Source organism: Carettochelys insculpta, chromosome 1 (assembly GCF_033958435.1).
Source record: "Carettochelys insculpta isolate YL-2023 chromosome 1, ASM3395843v1, whole genome shotgun sequence".
NCBI classification, from domain to species: Eukaryota; Metazoa; Chordata; order Testudines; family Carettochelyidae; genus Carettochelys; species Carettochelys insculpta.
The window spans coordinates 367,224,154-367,246,894 of record NC_134137.1 but is presented as its reverse complement, the minus strand read 5'-3'; the positions used below and the strand labels follow the sequence as shown (position 1 = coordinate 367,246,894).

Here is a 22,741-nt window from a genome sequence, read left to right as displayed (position 1 = left end):
GGATGTCTTCTGGCATTATCCACGCTGGTCAAGACAACAATTAATTCAAATTCCTGGGCTTCCTGTTACCTACTTCCTGCACACCTGAAGAGCACTGAAGGTGCAAGCAGCCACAGCAGATACATGTGGGGCACCTGTGGGCCATCGCTGGAGCCCAATAAAATAGATTTAAAGTAATGTTTCCACGCTACCATTAATTCAATCTTTTAAATTCAAACTTGGCATTATGCTGCCTCAAAGGGTTGGCACGAGAAAGTCGACCTTAGCACCCCTTCAGATTGACCTAATGGTATTTGCAGTGAAGACAGTCGCATCGTAAAATCGAGCTAAGTGCTTTAAAATCAGCTTTATGCTCTAGTGTAGACAGACCCTGAAATGCTAAGTAGCCACAGGATTTACAAAATAGCAGATAGGAAAGAGGTCAATCCAGTGCAGCTACCACTATGAAAAATGCCATGTACTCTGCAGGGGCCAGGCCACCTGTCTAGGGGCAGTGACAGTTCTGAAAACTTTGGCCAATACCTTCAAGGAAGATATGAAAACAAAAGGCTTGATTTCTTCTCACGGGTGATCGTGTCGCATTTTCATAATGTAAGTGCCATGGGTCTGACTCCATTCCAAAGTACATGTACGTAGCACAGCCAAGGGTTCAAGCTCTTTTGAGCTAGATTTGTATTTAAGTTGTTGCCCCTTACCTTAGACCAAGGCTGTTACACTATGAATGACAGATTAAGTGACCTCTGTGTATAGTTTCAGCATAATTGTGAAGTGCTCAACAATAAAAAGTACTATAAGTCAAGAACAAAGAAAAGATGATTTCTGAACAGGCCACGATTCTTTTTATTCATCAACAAAGGATAAAATTCCATTTGGAGTTAAAGGTTGAACAGGTAGAGAAAAGCTTTATACAGTACAAATATCTCAAGCAATCTTTCCTAGAAACATGATTGCTTAATACTGTGTGTGACCTATAGAATCTTTATTGTATGAAAAGATGCCGCTTCCATGTCTATACTGACCCTTTGATTCCATCCTGGAAGTATCTAGTGAAGTTACAATGCAGCCTTAGAACTTCATAAAAGGCACTTGGAGGGGTTTTTCTGTTGCATGTTTCAGTGCCAATGCATAGGCATAAACTCTGGCATCCACTAAAATATGTTCTTCTTCCACTAGCTCTGCAAAAAAAAAACCCCCAAACAACCAATAATATGAATTCTAAGCAGAAAGGCACAGACAGGCTAGATGCTAGTTCATATTCATACTATTAGTAAAAAAACGAAATTTATGGAGATTGCAAGGCAGGGGCTTTACACACAGCCTGAATCCAGGTTTAACAATTTTAGACGCTTTGCTTTTTTTTTTTCTTTAAATGTTAATAATGGTGCTCCAGCAGACTAACGTAACACTTTAAAGAACTTATCAAAATAAAAAAGCACTCATGTAGCACTTTAAAGACTAACAAAATGATTTATTAGGTGATGAGCTTTCATGGGACAGACCCACTGCTTCAGATCATAGCCAAGAAGTGGGTCTATCCCATGAAAGCTCATCACCTCAAATTATTTTGTTAGTCCTTAAAGTGCTACATGAGTGTTTTTGTTTTGATAGAATACAGACTAACACAGCTACCTGTGTCACTGCTTAAAGAACTTAGTAGTAGTGTACTACTAAAACAAATCATAAGGATAAGCCTCTGTGGAAATGGGTAGCTACCCTTGTGTAAGTCAGGTGAACACTAAGAGGAAGATTGAATTAAGATACATAACTCTAGCTATGTTAATCATATAGCTGGAGTTGACATACCTTAAATTTTGCTCTTCTGCACCATCTCCACTGAAGGAAGTCTATGGAGCAAATGCTCCCCTTCCTTTACTTCTTGCAAGGAGCTGGAGTACTGGCACTGATGAGGATGCCCTCTGAGTTTGATTTAGCTCATCCCTACCAGACACACTAAGGCTACATCTACACTAGCCAAGAACTTCAAAATGGCCATGCAAATGGTTATTTCGAAGTTTACTAATGAAGCGTTGAAATACATATTCAGCGCCCCATTCGAATGCGAGCAGCCAGGGCACTTCGAAATTGACGCGGCTCATCCAGACAGGGCTCCTTTTCAAAAGGACCCCGGCTACTTTAAAGTCCCCTTATTCCTAAGAGCAGATAGGAATAAGGGGACTTCGAAACTGATGGGGCTCGCTGCTGTGCGGCTCGTCCAGACGGGGCTCCTTTTCAAAGGGACCCCAGCTACTTCGAAGTGCCACGGCCGCTCGCATTCTAATGAGGCGCTGAATATGTATTTCAGCACTTCATTAGTAAACTTCAAAATGGCCATTTGCATGGCCATTTTGAAGCTTTTAGCTAGTGTAACACGGCCTAAATCTGAATCTGGAAGATTGACCACAGCAGCTATCTGGAACAGGGATTGCATTGATAATTGCTTCTAACAAAGACTGCCACTGCACAGATTATGCTCATGAACATTCCTTTGTGGAAGACAAATCACAATTTGAAGATTCAGGTGATACAGATGTTATATGCAAGTTTTCCAAATTACTGACCTAAGGCTACATCTACACTGCACAGGAAGATCTATCTGCTTACGATTGATCTTCCAGGGTTCAATTTCACACGTCTAGTATGGATGCACAAAACAGACTGCTCAGGGGTCAAAGATGACCACTGTATTCCTCGCAAAACTCTTCCATCGACCTTCCCGAGTAGGAACAGCTAAGTTAGCCAAGCATAGATACGTTGAATCTAGCTATGCAATTGCTCTAGGTAGAATTGCGCATCTGTGGTCAACTTACTTTGCCTAGTGTAGACACAGCCTAAGAGTAGATGGTTTTGGTTTTAAAATGGTTATAAAATGTCCCAGGCCAAGAAATCCCCAGGGAAACTGGAATACAGAGGTCATAAAAGGGACTGACTTACAGTAAGTTCAAAGAAGCTAAGACATTTTCAAAGTTGTTATTAACTGGCTCAATGTGTCCGAGAAAATAAGTGCTCTTACCCACAATTCTCTGCAGTAGATCATTCTTTGGTAGTGAAACAACTTCCACAAATTCTAGACAAAAAAAAAAATTAAACAGATAATTTGTGTATTTCACACCGACAGATGTCGATTTCTAATAGAGCTGACAGTGTCAAGAGAAGTACACTTCAGTCCCATCTCTCAGTTCAGATGGAAGACAGACGAGGAACTGGATTCAGGTTCACCTTCAACCAGAGAACATTCGACATCAGGCATGTGGCTGTGCTCAGCTGCTTAAGACACAGGCAAGATCAAGGGCACCTTTGAAATGCAGTTTTGAGGCAGTAATTTGGGAAATAACTACAGAACCAGCCAAGAGAATGGTAACATATTAAGGACACCATCCACTGTACTGCTAGGACAGACGCTATTCCCCTTCCCCAATCTGGTCCATCTGATCACATATTCCACTGTTGAAATATCGACGTAACCTTGGCCTACATACTGGGTATGGTAAGAGAGACCACAAATCTTCAGTTTCACAGAATAGAGGAAGAATGGCAGACATGAGGGCTCATCCTGGACATGCTGCCTCTCGCACAAGTGTGCAGTATACTTGAGGAATGCAAGAATTGCTTATTTGCCTGTAACTACCTAACCAGTTACCCCTATCTGGATTACCTATTTCAGAGCTGCAGTCTCAGGGCCAGATCCACAGGCATCAATAAAGCTACACCAATTTACAACAGCTGAGGAACTGATCCTAGATAGGACACAGCGACCATTTCAATAGAATTTTTTCCTCAAACCTCCTGGTAGAACTACTGTGGGGGAATTTCAAGTCTGACCTAAAGAGCACTGAAGTCATCAGAGCCTATAGTGTGCACCACCATCAGGACTGTGATCCTAATGATGTTCAGAACATCTCTTCTGGCCACAGACAGCAGAGTGCAGGGTCATGTGCATGTTCAGAGTGAGATCTGGTATAGCTGAAGCATACTTGCTGTGCTCCCAACCACAGTGAAGTTAAGTGAGCAACATACCTCCTTCCTCTGTAATGACAAGAAGAAAGAGAAGTGTTAACACAAAGAACGCCATGTTTGGACCCATATTGGAGCTTAGTTCCTGCTCTGACACCCATGAATGTCAGCATGAACTTCACCTCCCATTAAAGTGGGTGAGGAAAAGGACATCCTAGAAGCTCATATAGAAAATAGTCAGTAAACCCAAGTGAAAGTATTAGTCCTGTATTGCTGAGCCCTTCAATGCTTTCCAAGCATATGTAGAAAGGAGAGCTTCTCCAATGAGACAGAAAAATTGTGTCTCGGACTCACCAGGCTTTTGCTTGGGTCTTGTATTACAAGCATCATCTCCATTAATGGTGACGGTCACAATGTGCATTGTGCAGTTTGTCAAGCCAGGGTCCAAGCAAACAGCTACAAAGAAAAGTACATTCATTATGAGAGATGACACGAGATTACTGGACATTTTGACATCACAATTTTCACCCATATCTATTTGATACAATAAGAGAGAACAGATTCATCAGGGAACTTCACCAACATGCAACACAAACCCAAGCAAAAAGTTTGGGTTTGTCATCCATTCATACAAGCTGTGCTGGATGAAGTGTTTTGGAGCAAGTTTATTAGCCAAAAAATTCAATTGCTGGAAACCCAAAACTATTTGAGATTAACACAACTTGGCCATTCACAAAGTGGCTGGAGGAGGGGTTGTGCCACTGCAGTAGCTCAGGCATGCACTTGGGAAGTGGCAGACCTAGACAGAAATCCCTGCTCTAGACAGACCCAAACCAGAATTTTCAATTCACCAAATATTCCAAACCCTATTCAGATGTGGTTCAATGTGAACTGATTTTTCTCCCTCAGAACTGCCTTTGAGCCAAAAAATTAATTATTCACCCAGCTTTACTTACAAGTGCTTTTTCTTACAAGGCTCTCCTAAATACACACATTCAATTCTTTTCCATATCTGTATGTCCAGCACCTACTGATTATTTCCACAGTAGGGACAAACATTCTCCTCACTCACTGTAGATGAATGGCTAAACTGCAGGCTCCTAGTCAAACCATGCTAAGTGCCCAATTTTGCCATCAGTTAACACACACAACACTCCAGTCTACAGCTATTGTGCAGTAGCAGGACAAAGTTTAAGCTCAACAGCAATATAGCCAAAGCCACAGTCCAGATTTCCTACTTCTTCTCCAGCATTTTCCCTTTTAAAAACATTCTCCTTAAATACCAGTTTTGCCTCTGCTCTGTGGCAGGCAGCACAAAACGTTTATACCGCAGCTAGCTGTTAAGGGATTTGAGAGGCAGCAGTTCCTTCTTCCCTGTTACTGCTACTCAGCTGTGAGAGAACCCAAATTCTCCTTCCTTTGCACAGCTGAAAATGAGGAGCTGCACAGGGACGGCATGATGCAACTGCTATCCCTTCAGCAGGGTAGGTTCAAAGGAGCCACATACATCTACTGGAGAAGAATTCAGATCAAACCCTGGCATCTAGATCTTTGAAGTGTAACATGCCAGACCTTCAGTCAGACTCCAGAACACACACTGAACTTTCTGTACCAAGCACCAAATCTTGGCCCCAAGAGCAGAGCATAACTAAATGCAGAACCATTCCCCCACATGCCTCAGAGCAAGTCAAGCTGTTTCTATATAGCCCTCTGTATTTGGTTTTATCCAGCGGATCTGCATCTGTCATTCTCTCACACACACACACGTCTATGGTGCCTTGTCCAGTGGCACTGCCATTAGGTGCTGTGGGACTGCATATTCCCTCTCTGTCCCTTTCCCATCCTGAACAGTGGACTCATTGCAGATCATTGTATTTAGGGCAATCTGTGACCAGGAAGAGGGGCCAGACTGGCTCTGAGTCAGGTAGTCAAGAAACAACAAAGACCTGGAGAACATTCAACGACATCCCCTTTGTACCCAGTTTCTTCCTCCAGCTCTCGCAAGGCAGCACTTTCTGGGCTTTCATTTCCCTCAATGAGGCCTGTGGTGGAAACAACACAGTAAAAATAGTTAAACCTGAGCTCTTACTGCATCATCCATTTTAGAGCTAAGAGTGTTACAAAGCAAAATAATATCAGCCCCATTTTACCAAGGGGAAATTGTTAGGCAGTGAGAGGTCTGTGTCAGATTCGGGAACGGAATGAAGGACTCCTGCCACCAATCCACCAACCCATGCTGCTTCTGTCCCAAAGGAATTAAATCTCTCCAATGCGCGTGCCTACATCTAGCTCACAAAGGCTTTTCCCCTCTTTGGGAAGTGGAAGATGGGAAGAAAAGGCCAAAAAAAAAAAAAGAAAAAAAAAAGTTTGGATGGATTCTACAAATAAAAATCAGACACTTTGCTATCTAACACTGTTATTGTTAAATATCCTTTCAATGGTACGTGTTGCAGAACAGAAAACATCACTGATCTTGGAAGTCAAAAGACGCAGCACATTGAAATCTATAAGCCTAAGCAAGATGGACAAAGTAAACTACACACAGATTCTGCGTATATCATCTGCATATTTGTTACCTACCTGCAGGGAATTCCAAGCAATACCCTCCCATTGGAGGCCTGAATTGTTTCACTAGGACAATGCAATCATAGTGCAGAGTTCTTAGTAACACGGGTATGATGGATACACCTGCCAGCATAAAGGAGAGAGCAATGAAAACACAGCATGGCTACATCTACACGAGCCCCAAACTTCGAAATGGCCATTTCGAAGTTTACTAATGAAGCGCTGAAATGCATATTCAGTGCTTCATTAGCATGCAGGCGGCTGCGGCGCTTTGAAATTGATGCCCCTCGCTGCAGCGCGGCTCGTCCAGACGGGGCTCCTTTTCGAAAGGACCCCGCCTACTTCAAAGTCCCCTTATTCCCATCAGCTCATGGGAATAAGGGGACTTCGAAGTAGGCGGGGTCCTTTCGAAAAGGAGCCCCGTGGGGACGAGATGCGCGGCGGTGAGGCACATCAATTTCGAAGCGCCGCGGCCGCCCGCATGCTAATGAAGCGCTGAATATGCATATTCAGCGCTTCATTAGTAAACTTTGAAATGGCCATTTGCGTGGCCATTTCGAAGTTTGAGGCTCGTGTAGACATGGCCCATGTGAGTTCAAACAGGAACACTAGTCTTGTGAGCACCTCAACATCCATTGACTTTGAAAAATAAAACAGCACTGAAACGAATAAAGATGACAAATTAATTTCTCTCAGCTGGATGACGTCATCTCCATTTAAACCCTACTCATCACCAGGGATTTCAGGTCTGAAACAGCAGCTCCATTCAAGTATCTTAGTGCCTTCCCTCTTCTTCTACAATCTGAATGATCTCTCCACTTGAATCTGGTCCCCCACACCCTTGTCCAACAACAGGAAGCTGCGGTTCCTTTGATGGCCTGGGATATTGACTGACAAATATTTGTTCAGACATTGATTTTTCTGAGACTATGGATCCATTTTCTGGTGATATTTTGCCGCAAGGTCTGATCCTGCAACTCTTACATCATACAAGTAGTCCTTACTCTAGCATTCACAATGGCATCAGTTTGATTATTTAAAAAATCAGGGCACTGATTTGTAAGTTCCTTGGGGCAGGGGTTCCACTCCTTCTAAGCTACACTTGGACCAACAGTAAAGCACCAACCTTGCCCTATGGCATTAGATGCATGATTCATACTATTTTACTGCTTATGTCTGCACCTTTTAATTGTGGCAGTTGCTGCCATTATGGAAGCAGACCATCTCTCTACCATCATTAGTATCAAAAAAAGTTATGCACAAAAATGTTGTCAGTGCCATACCATCAGCTGAACTTCCCTCTTTCCTGGTAGTACGCTTTACTGTTTCCCAAATTCTGTTGGGCAAGGAGAAGAGAAGAAAGTGGATATGTTAATCCTCAAGAAGGAAGCGTATTAAATATACACGTTTTCCAAAACAAAAGCCAACTTGGAATTTTGCTACCTTCATTCAAAAGCAACTCATGCAAACATACAGTGAGGGAAATACTAACAAGCAACTGCTCAGAGGCAAGCCCCCATAATAAGCATTCACTGTAAAGTATTCACAAGGTCTCAGCCTCAATTTTGTTGTACCTTTGGTTAGAGACACAATCTTTTTAGCGACTGATTTTTGGTGGTTGCAGTAATACACATCTAGTGCTTACATAGCTCTTTCAAAGCGCTCCACAAAGGATGACAGTTATCGTCCCCACTTTACAAATGGGAAAACTGAAGCATAGAGGTGAAATTGACACAGAAGGTCACTGTTTTTAGCATGGGTTATTTCGAAGAGTTATAACATAAAATACAAGAGCCAAATTTGTAGAGTGGCAAAGTTTGATTAGAAAAAATAATAAACACATTCTGTCTGCATCGTGCATGACAATTATGTGACAATAAAGCAGGTTACTGTGAGGGTTCCAGCACAGTTCCCATTCCTGTTAGTAAAGGGAAGTCAAAAAATGACACAAGCCTCTCTTGCAACTTGAAAGTAAGTGATGGGATGGACACAAAAAATAAACCTTTCACACAAGCCTCAATCCCTGCCACTTCTTGAGGCTACTCTTAAAGGGGAGACTCTAGAAAGAACAATCAGAAAGGACCCCAGTGCACTAGGAAGAAGGAAAACAAAGTAGCTGTCATTTCCGGTCATTGTGACTAAAAAATAAATTTGACACATGAAGAGAATTAGACAAGCCAGAGAATATGAATGAGAGTGAAGCAGAGAAGCCCACGCCTTCTCCAAACAACAGTATCCCCAACAATATGCAGGACCCTGCAGGTGCAGAAGTCATGCCATCAACAGAGAAAGGGAGTTCTTTGGGGACGAGAAGAAAAAGCAAAGGGAGCTCTTAACAATTGCCATCTGTTTGCACGTTAAAGCCTTGCAGCATTAGTTCTGCACAACATCTTTGCAAAAGACTGGAGCTGCAAGATAAGCATATGGACCAAATCCAAGGTATTAACCTACAGCAGAGGTGGCTGAACTAAGGCTTTTGAGCCACATGCGGTTTTTTTACAATTAAAATTTCCTTTGTCCTGTCCCCACATTCTCCATCTGTCAGACGGGGGGGTGGGGGGACAGCTGTGGTTTTCTGCCCTGCAGCAGGATAGTGGGGCTAGAGGTTTCTTCCCAGAGGGGAGAGGGTCTAGGTGCACCCCACTCTAAATGTCTGAAGATCACTGAATGCAGCTCGGGGGCATGGGGGGCGTCAGTGAGTTTGGCCACCCCGACCTACATGATAAAGTACCTCTGCTAACATATATTCCAACAACAAAATGGTCAAATTCTTCCTCACAGCAGGTACATTAATGTTCAAGGTGTAATCCAGCCAAGTACGTCAAGTAATTGGTTTATAGGTGGTCACACTCCATAGCCTTTGGCTGGTTCAGCCAGAGAAATTGGGAAGAACTGCAAGAATTTTAAAATGTCACAGCAAGGAAATTACCTGGTTTTACCCGAGGGATCAACGTAGGTTGTTTGTTCAAGCTTCACCCATTTTCTTTCTGCAATTGTCTAACACAAAGAATAATGAACAAGTTGGGACATCATCTACACAGAGGTTTTCTTGGCAATTGTTTACTGTTTGGAAAGATAAATCTCAAAGTCAATGTATGCGTGGGAAGCCATAATACTAGCATGTGAATGCATGCACGGAGGGGTTCTTGATATAGGAATTAAAAATAGCTCGTGACATATTTACAGCTAGGCTGGGGATTTCAAACAAGCTTAGAGAAGTTAGGAGTCCCAAAGGTCAATTAAATTTGGTGGGATTTGGGTGACTAACTCCTCTGGGCTGCTTTGACAGTTTCAGCTCTAATTTTTAAAATAAAACACAAAGGCAATTCCGTGCCCTTAGCAGGGGACTGGACTGAGCTGCATGTAAAAGGGTATGATGGAGAATTTGCCTGAATGGAATCAGGAGAACTCCCAACTCTGCCAATGATTCACTTTGGGACAGCCACTATTCTCCCCATTCATAACACAGGGCCAGGGATCCTGCCCTGATCTGAAGGCCTTGGGAGATATACCAATAAAAAGCTCTAGTATTAACATTATCATCAACTTCAAGGCCACCCAAATGCCTGCAGGGCTTTTCATCGCTGAGCAGAGGTATTTCTACTTTCCCACCACGTACCATTTTGCACATTTGCTTGTGGTCACTTGCGGAGAGATGGAACTTTGCTTTTTCTGTCATGTATTATGGCTTGCACTATAATTGCAGAATAGTCTTTGCTAACTGAATGGCTGCTGGCTGGGCAGAGATAAGTTTTGTTTCTGAAATCCTGCACAGGACTGGGAGGCTTGGGGACAGGTTACATCAGCAGGGTGATGCTAACTAGTGACACTAGGAACAGCAAGAGGCCAGAGAGAAGGCCTGGCAGCTAGAGAGGAGAATGGTTTCCAGGTGGCTATTGGGAGCTGTGGTGGTGGATAAATAGGAAGAATTTCTAGAAGCCAGCCTAGTCTCAGGTGGTTAGCACATCAAATTTCAGTAGCGCGGACCTGGTCATGGAGCACACAGGACATTTGGCCACAAAATTTATGAAATGGGAAGAAACTCCTGCTAGGAAGAGAAAAATAATGCAGCACAAGAAGGCAGCAATAACTAGAACACATGAAGAGAGAAGCAGATGCGCAAGCTGAAGAGAAAGAGACAACTAGTAGTAACCTAAAAATTCAGTAATTGGCAATGGAAATGGGTCACACCACATTTCATTGCTAAAACCAATTCTCATCCACCTGATAGAGTTCTACTTGCCCATTTTCCTGGGATACATCAATTACTCTGAGGTACAAACAAAATATCAACAGCTTTTCCACCACCATGCATGGCAAAGATGGCCAACTAAATTTTGTACCTGGAAAATGTCAGTGTTTTTTTGCATGGTTGTTCTAAATTATCCCTGACTTACAGGAAGATAGAGCTACTTTCCTAGGTCTTTTAGATGATTTGTTGTCACAATAGTGTAGCAAGAATGGAAAAGGTAAAGTTTCTAATTCCTTTACCAGGTTGTAACATGAAGGAAGCAAGTATTTAATAAAATTATGATTCTAAGCACCCTGGTAAGATTTATTGCTTTAAATTAACTTCTAAGAAACACAGGAAATAAACTGCATGAGAGCCAAAATAGGAAAAAATTAAATCATATTGCAGTAGCAACCTCGGGGAATTATATATTTTAATTAAATAACCCCAAGATTGCTACATCAATTGAAACTTTTCAATTAATGAGGACTGAGCAATTATTTTTAAACTCTGCAGAAGCTACAAAGGCTTGGATTATTGATTGTGGCCCAACAATATTAAACAGACAACAAACCTGGCAAATCATTATTCCAGGAGCCATTTTGGTGTTACTAAATAGCAAAGGGGAGATTGGCACAACTCAGAATCACAGCCTGCTCCCAGAAAGCATGGTGTGAGGGAGAAATGACTAAATTTACCAGGAATGCGACCACATCCAGCTCCAGAAAGGAGGAGGCAAAAGGGTGTACCATGTGTGCAAAAAAAAAAAGGATACCTGGCATAACAATGTCTGGTAAACCAACAGACGCCAAAAGCTGCAATTGAGAGGCAATTCATTGTAATAGTTGACAAGGTGTAGGTTATTCAGCACCCCCTTATTTAAATGCTCTTGAATCCACCCCAAATCCCAGGTTAAATATATGTTACTGGAGTACTGCAAAGCCCTCAGTATTACTTGTGAGGGAAAAGTAAACTTAATTGTCACACTCCTGGTTGGCTGCACAGAAGAACTCTGTACCAGCTGGTAGAGAGAGAAAACTTTATGCTGTGAGAGACAAATGCTTTGATTAGACCAGGAGTCAGCAACCCCCAACACACTTCCTCCCGCATGCAGCCGGAAGCCTGCTCAAAGCCACACCACCTGTGGATTAACAAAAGCCCAGCTAATGCTAACAACCACCACTTAAACGGTAAAACTCTGCATCTTTATTTATTAACGAAGCTATTTTAAGCAGGACTATCTGTGACTTTAATAAATATCACAAGCACTCTCAGACCATACATAGATGTCAAAAAGTCAAATGTTGGCACTCGGCCTTGGAAAACTTGCTGACCCCTGGCTTAGACCCTAGTTAAGGATGTTTAACATAATGTTCAGCTTGAATCACCTTCAGTTCGTGACTTCCCTCTATTATTGACATGTGCCAATGATCTGACTGTTTCTACTATCAGCAGATGCTGTAGAGTGAAACTGCTCCATTGTTAGTTGACACAGCATCAGAAGTACACAACTGCTTTAGTAAGAGATCCTGGGCAGAGGGGCTGTGACTTTTATTCTCAAACAACGATAGAAGAAGTCTGGTGAAAACCAGCCTGGCACAGGGAAACAAAAATGACCTGAAATACACTAGAGCTAGCTACAACCTCCTAGCACTAATTGGAGGATGAAAAAATCAAAGCAAGGAAAGAATCATTTTAGCAAAAGAGATTGAGGATTAACTGGCTGGAATTACAATGACCTCAGATGGCTTCTGTCCTGTTTTGCTTAACTGAAAATAGCACCCTCTGAATTGTTAACATCTTCCTATTTGCGTATTTACATAAGAAATGTTGGTCTTGGTTACCCTAGAAAACTATAGTTACTGGAGAGCTAATGAAATTATGATACCAAAAACATTAGGAGAATGAAAATCTGAGCAAATGAAAGCTGAAGAGGTTGTTAATAAAACAGATTAAAAGACATTTTAAACAATCATTAGACTCTAATGGTTAACATACATTTTAGAGTAAGGATTTCATTGTTAAAAATTCACAATTCCTTCAGCTGCAGTTAGTGTGTCCAAGCTCATACTAAACATCCATCATACTCTGAGGACACCACCACTGTAAGCAAACAGGACCATATGGCTACGTCTACACTAGCCCCAAACTTCGAAATGGCCACGCAAATGGCCATTTCGAAGTTTACTAACGAAGCGCTGAAATGCATATTCAGCGCTTCATTAGCATGCGGGCGGCCGCGGCACTTCAAAATTGATGCGCCTCGCCGCCGCGCGGCTCGTCCCAACGGGGCTCCTTTTCGAAAGGACCCCGCCTACTTCGAAGTCCCCTTATTCCCATCAGCTCATTAGCTCTCCAGTAACTATAGTTTTCTAGGGTAACCAAGACCAACATTTCTTATGTAAATACGCAAATAGGAAGATGTTAACAATTCAGAGGGTGCTATTTTCAGTTAAGCAAAACAGGACAGAAGCTCATGGGAATAAGGGGACTTCGAAGTAGGTGGGGTCCTTTCGAAAAGGAGCCCCGTCGGGACGAGCCGCGCGGCGGCGAGGCGCATCAATTTTGAAGTGCCGCGGCTGCCCGCATGCTAATGAAGCGCTGAATATGCATTTCAGCGCTTCGTTAGTAAACTTCGAAATGGCCATTTGCGTGGCCATTTCGAAGTTTGGGGCTAGTGTAGATACTGCCTATAAGATATTTCCAATACTGTCAAGAGAGGAATATGTACAAATTTGAAAAAAACTGTTAGGTCTTTATGTACCATAAAGCAGCAAAAAAGGACACACATTTAAAAAAAAATCCTTTGACAGTCATCTTTTAAGGAAATGAAATGTGGCCTAAATATCAGAAAGCAGCGAGTTCAGTTACAGTAGAATGCTCTCTCAAGGGGAGCAGTGAACACTCCATTAGTTCAGACATTCAAAACTAGACTGAACAGCCTAAAAATTATTGGGAACAACTGTGCTGGAGAGCTGGGGAGAAAGCTGCGAGAGAGGATACACATTACATAGTCTCTGGGTAATTTCTATGATTTTATGATTGTTTTATGGTGAGAGTTCCTCATATTTCATCTGCATGTCACCTACTTCAACCATAACTTTAGAACAAAAGCCCTATCTTCATACATCTAATATGCCATCATGTGCCAACGATGCCCAGATGCTTTGTATATTGGACAGACTTCTAACTCCCTTAGACAAATGGTTAATGGGCACAAAACAGACATCAAAACACTCCAGATCCACAAAACAGTTAGTTAACATTTTAATGGAATGGGGCATTCTATTAATGACCTAAAGGTATGTGTGTTACTGAAAAAGAACTTTCGCACTGTTCTTCAAAGAAAAACAGCTGAGCTGGCTTTTATATTCAAATTCAGCACATTAACACGTGGTTTAAACCGGGATGGGAACTTTCTGAGTCACTATAGGGGCTCGTCTGCACACTTGGCTTAATCTAATTCTTGACCTCCCCGCCACCCCTCCACTCTCTGATTTGCTCACCTTGATTATTTTTTTCTGATTTGTCCTCCTTGCTTACTGTTTTTGGTTCTCTGTGCCTTAAATACTGAGTCTGTTCTGGTCTGGCTATGGTCTGAAGAAGTGGGTCTGTCCCACGAAAGCTCACCTAATAAACTATTTTGCTAGTCTTTAAAGTGCTACTTGACTGCTTTTTGTTTTGATAGTGTATAGACTAGCACAACTTCCTCTCTGTTACTACCTAATATGCTATGTAGTCTAAAGTTTTCTCACTCTGCACAGATGTAATATTTTCTAAAAGTTGACTGCTGATTTAAATAAATGCTGCATTAGTTAATTAAAATATAAACATGCCAAAAACAAATGCTCTATACCTCTTCTTTAAGGATGGATGCTCTGGTAGAATTCAGAATTTCTGTAGTGGTTTTGCTTTCCATTTTCAGGAATGTCTCTTGTACCTCCTGTACAAAGTCCACACTACTACAAAACAGAGAATCAATATTTACCTTCAGAGTAAAAGAGGAAAAATCCCTGCATTTCGGAATAACAAAATCATTGTCTTGAAGACTCTTCATTATCATTTAAGGTGAAACACAATCATTGGCTTGCAAACATCACGGAAGCTGCTTGGACAGATCGGGCAGATCTGCAGCTGATGTAAATTCTTATGGACTGACTGACTGCAAAAGAGCAAGAGCAATTTACATCACCTGAGGAACAGCGCCATAGTATTTATAAGCCATGTGTGACAGGCTGTACTCTCTTACTGTTGCCCCAAATCACAATGCTATGTTGCTCTCAATGGAAAGATATGTTACAATGTAACGCTGCTGGGTGAACTGGCCTGGAGGACAAAGCATGACACAGGTAAGATTAAGGAATGGACCCCAAATAACAAAGGGACTTCAAAGTGAAAACTCCTATGACTGAGAATGAGGAATCTGAGTTTATCGCTGAAAAAATCAGTTAGGTCTTTCAGGCCCTCCTCCACTCAAGAGGCAATGGAGGTTTATTCATTTTCTAATGAATTTGTCCTGCCTCATTCTAAAGCAGATGACATGCCAGACAGTGCAATGATGCAGTGCCAGGCATTTTTACCACTAAAATCTTGGCTTCAAGTCAGTGAAATATGTTTGCTGCTTCGTCTGCATCACAAAACTATCATACAGTTCAGTACAGAAGCTACTCTTCAAAAGGAAGCCCAGGTTATGGCTGAAACAACAGACAGGACAAAGCATAAGAGGAGGAAAACCCAGTGAGGAACAATCCAGCAATGGCTATGAAGTGGAAGAGAGAACCTAGTAGCTTTTAGTTTAGTGTTTGAGCTTATGTCAGCTTTCAGTGAAGCCTCCATGAATCTTCCCCACAACTTTAGGAAAAGTTGGTGTAGGAGTGTGAGAAGGAGCCAGGCAAGACAGGGGTTAAACTAGGCCTGTTAGCCCAATCACCTGATTCACCTATGGCCAGTGTCAGGCCTGGAGGGGTATAAAGGGAGGGAAGCCAGCTCAGTTTGGTGCTGACCAGTGAAGAGGCAGGAGGCCCCAGGTTAGGGCTGCCACCCAGTTAGCTGCCGGAGGGTACAGCTCAGGACCCTCCCGCACATTCCTCCCTGAGGAACCCCTCTTTTGCCAAAAGGGGGAACTACATTCTCAGGACCATGCCCCAAGCTCAACCTGTAGATGCTTGGGTGGGAGCTGAGGACCCAACCAACAGGCCCTGGCTAGGGGGCATAGCCACTAGACCACCCAGGCCCAGGTGCAAACTGCTCACAGTTGGATAAAGCCCTAGGGATTCTATGGTAATGAGCAACAACCAAGGGGTGGAGAAACCTGCACAGTACTTGCCTGCTGTACATCTGACTTAGGTGGTGCTTTAATCTCTTTTTAAGCCTTTAAAAATAGAGTGGATTTTATGAAAGTACTGGACATATGCCTATCCCAGCATTCTTGAGTACGTGTACTGTGGTACATCTCCCTAGAACAGTCCTACAAAGAGGACAAGATATAATGTTATTACAGTCACAAACACTAATTTATTACAAGGCCAAATCTTCAATCCATACTGCAGCCACAGACTCTCATAGGTCTATGTGGAGATGTTCATGCTACTCCTCCTCTGAAAGGGATAACGTAACTGGAAAGGGGCTCACTAACTTAATAGGCTGCACTTGAGGAAGATTTAGCCTGGACAGGGAAGCCCTAACAGAAAATGAAGCTCAGCTTAGAATATGTAGTCTGAACCTGAGCAAAACCCACAAGCTGATAAGAGAAAGGGGCTGAAGGGAAGCTCTTGTACTGTCATCTGCAACAATGTGCTGCCCTGTATTGGGATTAGAAGGACTCCACTAATGTAATGCTTTACAGCTAGGTTACCATTGCTCCCTGAGAATTGGGCACTTGAATTCCTCAGCTGGGCCACAACAGAGAAAAGGTTAAATAGGAAGGAGCATAGGGAAATAGCAATGGGGTCTTGATGTAAGCAGGACAGAGAGACAGAGGTTTGCTATGCTGGAATGTAGAACAGTGGGTGGGCCAGGGATCCCCTACCACCCACAGGCTACGTCTACACGTGAAGCCTACTTCGAAGTAGCCTATTTCGATGTGGAGACATCGAAGTAGCCTATTTCGATGAATAATGTCTACACGTCCTCCAGGGCTGGCAACGTCGATGTTCAACATCAACGTTGCGCAGCACCACATCGAAATAGGCGCAGCGAGGGAACGTCTACACACCAAAGTAGCACACATTGAAATAGGGGTGCCAGGCACAGCTGCAGACAGGGTCACAGGGCGGACTCAACAGCCAGCCGCTCCCTTAAAGGGCCCCTCCCAGACACACTTGCACTAAACAGCACAAGATACACAGAGACAACAACGAGTTGCAGACCCTGTGCGTGCAGCATGAATCCCCCGCTGCAGCAGCAGCAGCCAGAAGCCCTGGGCTAAGGGCTGCTGCACACGGTGACCATAGAGCCCCGCAGAGCTGGAGAGAGAGCGTCTCTCAACCCCTCAGCTGATGGCCGCCATGGAGGACCCCACAATTTCGATGTTGCGGGACGCGCAATGACTACACGGTCCCTACTTCGACGTTCAATGTCGAAGTAGGGCGCTATTCCCATCCCCTCATGGGGTTAGCGGCTTCAACGTCTCGCCGCCTAACGTCGATGTTAACATCGAAATAGCACCCAACACGTGTAGCCGTGACGGGCGCTATTTCGAAGTTAGTGCCGCTACTTCGAAGTAGCGTGCACATGTAGACATGGCTACAGAGACCACAGTAGAGTCTGAGATTGTAGGATGGCTTAGAAAGGCAGACAGATGGTTGCTCCAGAGAGATTTTTGTTAGCTATGAGAGGAAGACCATGTGGTGGCTCAGCCAGAATACTGAGTTACAAAAAAGAATTGTTGGTGAGAGATACAAGCTTCTGAGCTTACACTGAAGATTTCTTCAGCTCAATGTCTCAGCTTCAGCAATTTTGATCTTTTTCACTAGTTGGCACAATAACACTAAGCGCCGTTTAGACAAGGTCTTTGAAAGATGTGTCAGCCACATTCTGCAGATGGCATGCAACCAGAACTTTCTGGTGTCAAAACACTGAAATATTATTTGGCTCATTGACTGTTATGAGTCATGCACTTATAGGCATAATTTGAGAGCAAAACACAGTTTAAGATTTCTAAACAAAACTGCAATGGAAAATAAGCTGATCTAAACAACCTGCACCAAATTTGTGTATCAGATCAATGGATGAACATTATTCCAAATCCCTTGAACAGGATGTTTTCTTGTATTGTCATTTACAACAAGGTGAAGTGCTGTATCAGGATTAGATGAACTCCACTAATTTACTGCTTTAGAGCTAGCTGTGCCATTATAAAATCTGAAATTCAGTGTTAAAAAGTGAGCTCAGGTTTAGCATGCATTCTCAAGCTAATAACTGACCCATACTTGTGAATATGGGCAGAACCTTAAGTCCACCTAGTCCTATCCACTGGCATTTTATACCTAATACTGTAAACTCTTCCATATCCAGCAGCCCCAGGACCAGGAGGTTACTGAATATTCAAATATTCTGACTAAGGGAAAGGTATACGTAGCAATGCATAACAAACAAGATTAAATATTAAAAAACAAACAAATGTATACAGAGTGCTTTATTTACCAACAACAGTAGTATTGTACACAGTAAACTTATACTGTATTTGCTGTATTTATTTGTATTTACTTTCACTATACTGTACTTGTAAAAAAATAAGTAAAATGTACTGATGGTTAAAATGCCAGTTATTTGCGAGTTCCACATAATAGAATGCCAGGTAGGAAAGTTTATTGTAACACGGAACACTAAATCTGTCCTGCTATCTGCTCTACTCATCTCTCCTGAGGCTCACTTCAGACTTGCTTATCTGAGGAGTGAATTTTGTCCCACTGTTTATTCCACATTCTGATCAGACCTCTCTTGACGGTAACCTCCCACCCCAACACAGAGTTTTTAAATTTATTCTTGAAAGGATTCAGAATTGAACCAACAAATCAGCTTAGAGGTTAGCCTTGCTGCAAGGGCATTACAGTAAGCTACCCAAGATGTGATAAAACATTGATAAGCTTCCCTAATTCACTGTTCAAAAGGCATGATCTTATCCCAGCTGTGCTTCCCTGTTGATAGCAACCAGATTTGACAGCAGCTTGAGTATGCTGTGCAGAAACAAGCTCACCACTAAACTACACATCCAGGTTTCTTACATGAGGAGGTCCTGGCTAGTAGGTCTATTTTTAATTTGAAGCTCCACTTTTTAACTTGAAGGATCAGGAAGGCAGAAAACTGTCTGACTCTTTTGTCCCTTCCAGAACCTCTTGGTTACAGTGAAGACAGGTCTCTGTTACTCCATCCTTCTCTCAGAGCCTAACAGATGCTGCAAAGAGGAAAAGTTTCCAAACTCTATACCCCATCTTCGTGGCTAACGATAGCAAAAAGGATGGGAAAAGGAGAAGCATATCCCCTGAATTTTACAGTTACCTTTTACAGTAAACGGTTCTTAAGCCCACTGCTGCTCCGAGCTCTTCAAAGCAAAAACCACAAAAACTAAAACCGAAAGCTCAGGAAAAGGTCCTGATAATTTCTACCAGCTGCTACTTGGGAAACGACAACACAGGAACAGAGACAGGGGATTTCTTTATCTGCAGATCAGAGCAACCAGATAGGAAATATGTAAAATCCGGGCACTATTCTCAACACATATGCAGTCTAAGCATAAGCCTCACTATCCAACTGGTTCCAGTGCACTTTTCTCAACACACATGCATGTGTGTGTGCGTGGTTGCATATCTAAGCATAAGCCCTACTATGCAACTGATTCCAGTACACTAACCCTCGAAATGCGCAATTTCAAGTTACTCATAACTCTCATTAATGTGAATTAAGTACAACTCAAAATGCCGCTCCCCCCCGGCCCTGCACCGCCCCAGTTCAAGCCCCCTGACAGCCCAGCTCCCCACCCACCCACAGCTCTGGCTCCCCACTCCTGCCTCAGTTCAAACCCCGCCCCCGCCCCAACCCCCTGCACGGCTCCAGATCAACCCACTCACCCTAGTTCAACTGCCTGTGGCCTGACTCACCACGCCCCCTACATGGCTCCAGCTCAACCGCCTGCGGTTCAAAGTCCCTGCACAGGGCTCCAGCTTAACTCCACCCCTCCACCCTCCCTGCAGCCATAACCCACCCCAGGCTTAACCCCCCCCACCTCGCACAGCCCCAACTCACCACCAGGCTTAACCCTTCCCAGCTGCCTCCCTCAACCTCAGGACTTAATTTTCAAGAGGAACTCCAGGTGCTCCTGCTGCTTCCCTGGCTGCAGAAGTGCATTCTGCTGGGGAAAAAAGCCACCCCCAACTTACGCAAAATTCGAGTTACGCAGGGGTGCATGAGAACACAGGCCTCATGTATCTTGAGGGACAACTGTACTGTCACCCTACTGCAGATTCAGGAAAAGAGCAGTTCTACTAACTACAGACAAAGCATACACCGATAGTTTCTTTCACTAATCCAAGTCCTAAAAATTTCTACGTGGGAAGTGGTTAAATAACATTAAAGCTCATTGTCTGCAGGTACTGAGGCCAGGTCTACACTAGACATGAAAGTAAACTTCCAACATGCAATTCCAGCTACGGCAAGTGGATAGCTAGAATCGACTTTTGTGATTGTCTTCAATAAGGAAGGTCAATAGACCTCCCTTATTCCTCATCACAGCAAGGAAATGACAAGGAGCTGAGTCAACTGACCGATCAAGTTTGCACATCTTTACCAGACTCTTTACATAGACTCTCAGATTAAAAACCTTATAGTCTGTTCCAATACCACTCCCAAACCCTGACCATGAGCACAGAATAATGCCCTCCAGGTCAATATCTGTATGTCCTCACTAAGGTTATACCTATAGATACAGCTGTATTGGGAGGGACCATTGTAGCCTTTATGGGAACTCTGCCAGAGGATGTTGTAAGGGTCCAGGCTATAATGACGTTCTAGAAAGACCTAGACAAGCTCATGGAGGACAGGTCTGTCAATGGGCACTGGCCAGGATGGACAGCGATGGTAGCCCAAGACTATTTGGCAGGAGCTAGGAATGGATCACTTGATGTTTACATGTTCTGTTCATTCCCTCTGAAGCAGCTGGCACTGGCCATTGTCAGAAGACAGGATACTGGGTGCAGTGGACAATTAATCAGCTCCATTAAGACAGTTTTTATGTTCCTAAGAGGCTCCAGGTCAGTAATGGGCAACCTAGGCTACTGATTGGGCCACGAGTGGCCCTTCATCTCATTCAGCTGCAAGACTGTCATAACCAAGACAGTCTCCTGGGCCATGGTAGTTTTGCCATGTGCAGTTGCATATGTAGAATTTGCAGGTTATGCATAGAAGCATTTTGACTGGCTGCAGAGGAGGTTCATGGCTCTTACAGTCAATGTTGTGTGCAGTCTGCACGCACCTCACTTCATATGCCCTTCCTTTACATCAGGGATTCCCAATTTATGGGTCAGGACCCAAACATGGGTCGCCATTATATTTTCTAATGTCACCAGCTGGATGGCTCTGAGTCACATGTGGCTCTTAAAGGAGCCATTTGCAGCTGCTGCCGCTCACTCCTCCAGCTCCCAGTCCCTGCCCTGCTGCGCTGAAATGAAACTCAATTTAATTGGTTTAACAGCTGGCAGGAGGGATCCAGCCCTTAAACCAATTGAATTGAGTCCCATTTCAGCATGGCAGGGCAGGGGATTGCCCTGCTGCAGGTCAGGGAAAAGAGTGGCAGTGGCCCAGTGAAGAAGCTGCAGGGGCAACAGCAGTGCTTGTGTGAGGTATGTGGGGGGATCAGTTTGGGGCTGCGAGGGGTTTAAGCCTGGGGGCAGCCAGGGGCAGCGGCCAATCAAGTTTTATATTTTTTTTCCCTCAGGGGAGAACCTACTCTCCTGCCCAGTTTTGAATTGCCTTGGGTCACAAAGTCTTAAGGAATTGTCAAAATGGGTTGCCATTTTGTAAAGGTTGGGAACAACTGCCTTACCTGCATATCACTTTAGTAATACCCGTAAGAAGAAAAACTACATGGGCAGAAATGACTGGAATCTGGCTACCCTGCACTTGGGCAATGGCAGACAAAAATTCTTGAAGGTCCATATTGAATCCAGATGGGCTGTGGGTTGCCCACCATTGTGCCATGTCAACGGCGGGGCGGGGGGAGAAAGAGAGACAGAGAGAGAGCTCCTGCTCGCCTAAAAAAACCACCCCGGGTAGCATCAGGAGCTTTGCTGGCCAGAGAAGCTCTCCTACCCTCACAGAGCTGTGCACTGAAGTGTTCATATCAGTGAAATTAGTGACATGCAGAAGGATGGAATACGCACACCATGAACCACAAGTGCCCTAACCTGCACCGTAGATGTACCCCGTCCCCATCATCCCCCACTCCCTCCCATCCCTACTGCACCATTCCCCTGCCTGTGCTGCTGCTCCATGTCCTCCGCCGCATCACTTGCCACCCCGTTCCCTCCCCAGTGAAACTCGCCGTTCACCCCGCCACCCCATTAGCCCCATGACACCCCGTCCCCTGCTGTCCCGTCACCCCCACAACGCCACCCGCCCCTACAGCCCCGTTCCTATGCCCCAGGCAGGCCCCCATATGCCCCATTCTCCCCCAGTCAGGTCACCGCTCCGCCCCCTCCTCCGTGGCGCCACTGCCCCCCCACCCCCTCCCTCCTTTGCCGCCCCCGCCCTACCTGCGCCCGCTCCCCACACGGCGTAGCCCCTCCCTCCAGCAGCCTGTGACCCCTGCCCTCTGCGCGGCGACTGGCTGGCGGGACTTTCACTCCCGGCCTCGCGCAGGGATCCCTTGACCTCCGACCTTTCCCCCCGCCCGCGCGCCTTTCCCTTCCGGGTCCCCTTCGCCGTTCCTTCCGCCCCTCTGCACCTGGCCGCTCGCTCCGGTGCGCCTACCCGGCCGCTCGGTGCAGCGGGAACGAATCC

At 44.3% G+C, this 22,741-nt stretch overlaps 1 protein-coding gene across 8 annotated transcripts; it reads right to left on the bottom strand.

Moving 5' to 3' along the window:
• Positions 1–822: 822 nt before the first annotated feature.
• NUDT5 (nudix hydrolase 5) lies at positions 823–22,712 on the bottom strand. 8 transcript variants are annotated; one of them, XR_012648646.1, is made up of 10 exons: positions 22,495–22,600; positions 14,736–14,909; positions 9,446–9,513; positions 7,800–7,852; positions 6,532–6,639; positions 5,898–5,993; positions 4,306–4,407; positions 3,820–4,023; positions 3,011–3,064; positions 1,112–1,175 (listed from the first exon to the last, which is right to left on the bottom strand). XR_012648646.1 is itself a non-coding variant. In XM_075017941.1 (9 exons), the coding sequence occupies exons 2-9, from the start codon at positions 14,664–14,666 to the stop codon at positions 1,066–1,068; spliced, it is 654 nt and encodes a 217-aa protein (XP_074874042.1). In that variant the 5' UTR covers positions 14,667–14,709; positions 22,686–22,712; the 3' UTR covers positions 823–1,065. The 8 variants fall into 8 exon arrangements, 6 of the variants coding, with proteins under 6 accessions (XP_074874042.1, XP_074874041.1, XP_074874040.1 ...); XM_075017941.1 differs by lacking the exons at positions 3,820–4,023; positions 14,736–14,909; positions 22,495–22,600 and adding exons at positions 14,604–14,709; positions 22,686–22,712 and having other exon boundaries at positions 823–1,175; XM_075017940.1 differs by lacking the exons at positions 3,820–4,023; positions 14,736–14,909 and adding an exon at positions 14,604–14,709 and having other exon boundaries at positions 823–1,175; positions 22,495–22,631.
• Positions 22,713–22,741: the final 29 nt, after the last annotated feature.